The 4,581-nt window shown below is 51.5% G+C and overlaps 1 protein-coding gene across 1 annotated transcript; it reads right to left on the bottom strand.

Moving 5' to 3' along the window:
- Window positions 1-227: 227 nt before the first annotated feature.
- Window positions 228-1,809, bottom strand: Z518_02676 (uncharacterized protein; the record flags this gene model as incomplete). The annotated part of the gene is made up of 4 exons (XM_013419703.1): window positions 228-410; window positions 466-757; window positions 848-1,717; window positions 1,769-1,809. The coding sequence occupies 4 exons, from the start codon at window positions 1,807-1,809 to the stop codon at window positions 228-230; spliced, it is 1,386 nt and encodes a 461-aa protein (XP_013275157.1).
- Between the last annotated feature and the right edge of the window lie 2,772 nt (window positions 1,810-4,581).

The raw sequence follows: 4,581 nt of genomic DNA, 5'->3' as shown, positions 1-4,581 counted from the left end.
TTTTTTTTTTTTTTTTTTTTTTTTTTTTTTTTTTTTTTCAAATATTATTTTTTGGGTTTTCCGTCCTTCCCTTTGGTGGGTTTTTGAAAGTGAGTGAAGCTTTTTGAGAAAAAGAACTTGTCGACCGTTAAAATCTGTGGTTCGAATAATTAGAGTTTTGCATTCTCAATGAACCTGCCGTAGGCAACTCAGTAGGTGGAGGGGTCATCCCGTTCCGGGAGATATCACTATGCGGAGGGTGGTTGAGCGCGTTTTAGGTCGTAGGTGGCGTAGGATTCCATTTCGTTGTTAGGTTGAAGTTTCTCGTGAAGCTTCTCATCTGTTGAGTCAAAGTAGTCGTGAGCTTTCTTTTGCTTGATCATTCTTCCAGAGTCGCTGGCATCGGCATTGGCCCGACTACCCCAGGTAGTCTGTTCAAAAGATCAGCTTGGCCCTTGACGTCGAATGGAAGCAGAGATAACTCACCTCGCTGAGAGTGATCAATGCGTAGACCTTGATGACACCATGAAACCAGCCGAAGAGGATCGACACCGGCCATAGCAAGACATCGACAGGATATCGGATGAAATGGGTGATCAGTTTGACGAACTTGGAGAAAGTCATCCACGCAGCAAAAGCATAGACGGCATTCTGGGCTTGGTCAACGGGCCAGTCACAAATGCCCTGCCACAACAAAAGCCATAATAGGAGATCACCCACAAGAGCAGGGGGCGACAATGTAGTGAGATGGACTGCGTAAGTGCTCCACGGTTGTTTTCTGGAAAAAGGAGAGATTGTCAGTGCCAAGACCGGGACAGGGTCAAATCGGGAACGGGAACACGTGAAAACAAGCGGATTGTCAACTTACGTCCAGATGTGACGCTCTGAAAACAAGCTGGTGAGATTGCTTCGCCAGTTGCTGCGTGCCCAGCGCAGACATTGTTTGAGGAATTTGGGGTTGTCCTCAAGGGTGGTGAGAACTTCACAGTTGGGGTGGTACTGCATGTAAGTCTCGTGACCATGAGAAACCATCCACCGAGTGAGGAAATTATCATCATCGGCGTTAAGCTGATATTGGCCAAACCACCACTTCTCGTTGGTGAAACCGTTGGTGAAGTTAACATCCTGGAGGATGCTCTTGCGGTAAGCACAAGTCCGTCCCGAAAGGCAAGGCACCCCGCCATCCATGTGCGTGGTGGCCGCACAGTCGAAATTTCGACGCTCCAGGTAGAGAGCACCCAGAAATCCGTAGATTCGCTGGGAGAAATTGGGATTTTCCGCCCGTCTGAGTCTCTGACAGGTCACTACTCCTCCATACTTCTTGTCCTCGAACGGAGCCAGCATCCACTGGAGTGTTTGGATAGGCCACGTGACATCGTCGTCGGCAAAGACGATGATCTCGGTGGTAACCTCGGGGATGGCTCTGGCCATCTGGCGCCTCTTGTTGGCTTGCTTGACCGACATGCAGCGGATACGGCTGTATTGGGCCGCAGGCATCTTTGCCATGGTCTTTTCGGCCTTGGTCAAGTTCCCGTCGATGGTGACCAGCATCAGCTCTTTGGGCTCGTTCTCCAGGATCGAGGCAATTGTTCTCTCCAGCTCTTCTCCTTCGCCGTCCAGGGTGGGCAGGATGACCGTGACGTCCGAAGGGAAAAGAGTGGGATTTTCTGGAATGGGGATTGGTTTGAAAGTCCAGAAGGCCCAGAGGTTAACAATAAGGCGAACGTAGCGGTAGAGGCTGGACCTGGTCAGTGAGGAACTCGAGAATCCCGCCAAGGGGAGCACTCACAAGTAGAAGATAAACCAGTTGAACCAGGTACGGGGGTCCATGGTTGCGGAGGAGACAGGATCCGGGGCCCGTGAGGGACTCGAGATGACGGGCAAACAATAACGACTGTAAGAGTGGTGGAACCACTCAGGACGACCGCAAAGGCAGGACAAACAACGACAAGAGGGCAGTTATGTGAAGAACATGGGTATGGGAGTAACGAGAGACAAAAAGAAAAGGGTCGAGCCGCCGAGGTCGAGGTACTTTGGGATGATAGAAATATGGGGGAAGGCGGAGGCTAAGATTGAGAGTGAAATGCAAAGTGACCCCAGTGAAGTGTGAGTGAGCGAACGGATCGCGAGCGCGAGCATGATCCTGAGCCTGAACTTGCAGGCGAGTTCGCAGTTTGCATGAGATTTGTTTTCGGCTTGAACACCCCAGAATAACGAGGGCAGCTTGTGATGAGCGTCAAGTGTTAGCCGCATATGCGTGTGGTGGAAATTGGCCGGGGTCATGATTGGCGAGCAGGGCAGATGCATCATGTTGAAGTTTTTCTTTGCCGCAAGGGCGCATCTGCAGAAGCCCATACGAGGATGTACAGTAGCATGTCAGTGGAGGATGGAGGATGGAGGATGGCAGCAGACGAGGGGTATCACGAAAGAGGGAGGGGTAGGCATCAGATGGGTTATGGGTATGGCGGCGGCGACCCCAAGCCAACCACGACGCCCTCTACCAACTGACCTGCTCTACTGGCTACAGACTGACTACCCCCTTTGGAGACCACATTTCCGCCCATGTTTGCTGTCCCTTTCTTTTTTCCCTCTGAATTGTACTGAATGGAAGAAAAATTGACCTGAACTGAACCCCCTCTGCGCTCTGCCCTCCTCCCTACCAACGACTCCGCCGCTGATCCGGACCTTCATCGAATTCCAGCGACCAGCTAGCGATCTTTAGTGACCAAGACTTCCCATGAGATCCAAAGCTCAGCCATCGAGATTTCGGTCCAGTACTCGGTACTCCAAGCATTTCCCCCTCTGTGGCTGGCCACTTGAACTTTATTTTCTTCGTCAGACCATCATCCGCACTCGTATCGCCTGCTCGCCTGTCTATCATCATTTAAACTGCGGCGTCTACTAGGTAAAGCAGTGAGCTTCGATATTATGCGGATTATAGCTTGTTGAGCGCGGCCTCATTCCTTCTGACGTCTCATCCCATCTTCTCACGCCCATCAACGCGTACACGGGTGGATCAGTCTGAATCAAAGAAATGGGACCAGGGATCACTGATCCAGGCACGTCAGATGGAACAAAATCAATGAACATTGACTGGAAGCTGCCAGCGCCATTGCGGCAACTTGGTGGGCGTTCATGCAGGCGCTGACAACTTACAGGGCTTGAGGAAAAGCCTCTTTGCCCAGGGTTCTCCGTCCAGAAGCCGAACGAGCCCCCAATCGAGCTCGAGTTCACCAACTACCTCATGAAAACCAAAAATTGTATCCATATCATGTGCAAATCGCTCTGTCAACACTTGGTGATATCCCACAACTGCGGAGAGAAATAGAATGACGGACCATCTGACTGGTTCTGAACAGGTTCGATGCATCGCTGCCTGGTCAGCCGTGACACGCTCGCCGGGTTTTCTCTTGCTCTTCTCATCAGAATTTCTTCACGCGGCCGATGTCTCCATTTCCTTTGCCGCCATCACGAAAATGAAAATCTCCACCGTCATATTCTTGTTTCGTGCCTACTCGCCGCTAGCTTCCCGTCGACTTGTCAACTCGTCATAACCAATTCGTTCAAAAGCAACCCATCATACTTGCTGCAAGCGCAATTACTAGACTCGAAGCGCCATAGAGCACGATACAAGTGGTTCCTGCGAGCCAACTGCAGAAGACTTTTGCAGTCCACTACGCTGCAGCTCATTGCGCCGCCATGCATCAATCCAACCTCCCAGCTCATCGACTTTTGTTTGAATTCTCGTCCGCCTGCCCCACACCCCTCGCCAGCTTTGTCGTCGATTTCGCTCATCGTTTCGCCCAGCAGCGACCTCTCCACGGCCGCACTCCCACCAATCCTGGCCCTCCTTCGCTTGCCCTTCGATCCTGAATCGAAGCCCAGAAGTTCGCAGGTTGTCTGAAAAAGTGTGGACGCTGACTACAACTTTTATGGGGCATATGCACTTTTCCCAAAAAAAAAAAAACCTACAGGCAAGAACTACCTGTCGAAACCCACCACTTCTCCTGGGCATCATTCAAAACATTTTCTCAATTTGGCTCGGCTCGCAAATAGCCTGATTGCCACCTATCTTAAACTCAATCAAGCATGACATGCGCGGCCACCAGTGCCCTTTGCCCTCGCAGCTTGTTCTTGCTCTCACGATCAGCTGCAACAAGCCAGCAAGGGTCCAGCCCAGAATGGAGCTGTGCATCGCCAGAAGGTCTGAGCCTTTCGGGACCCGCTGCCCCAGATGGCGCAATTTGTGATGCGACTCAGTACGGAATCACCCGCAGGCAGGGAACTCGCAAATCCAAGTCCTTGCACGGCCTTCGCCTTTTGCCTGCAGCTCGCACAGATAGTCTTTGTCCGAGGCAAACTTTTTGACGAGTTACTCGGCCCTGTTAGAGTGGAACGTTGATTCGAATTGCTCACCATCGAATGCTACACTTAGATGCACTTGACCCAGCCGATCCCGTTCCTGGCTTGAAAATGGCGCTCGTCTTTACTAACCGTGTCATGCCAAACACGTCTGTCCCTGTAGCGGAAAACAGTCGCACGCGACGCAAACTGGCCGATCGGCATCCAAGACCCATAATCAATGATCACTATATACATCGA

This window comes from Rhinocladiella mackenziei (assembly GCF_000835555.1).
Source record: "Rhinocladiella mackenziei CBS 650.93 unplaced genomic scaffold supercont1.2, whole genome shotgun sequence".
Lineage (NCBI taxonomy): Eukaryota > Fungi > Ascomycota > Eurotiomycetes > Chaetothyriales > Herpotrichiellaceae > Rhinocladiella > Rhinocladiella mackenziei.
This window is presented reverse-complemented; position numbering and strand designations above follow the sequence as displayed.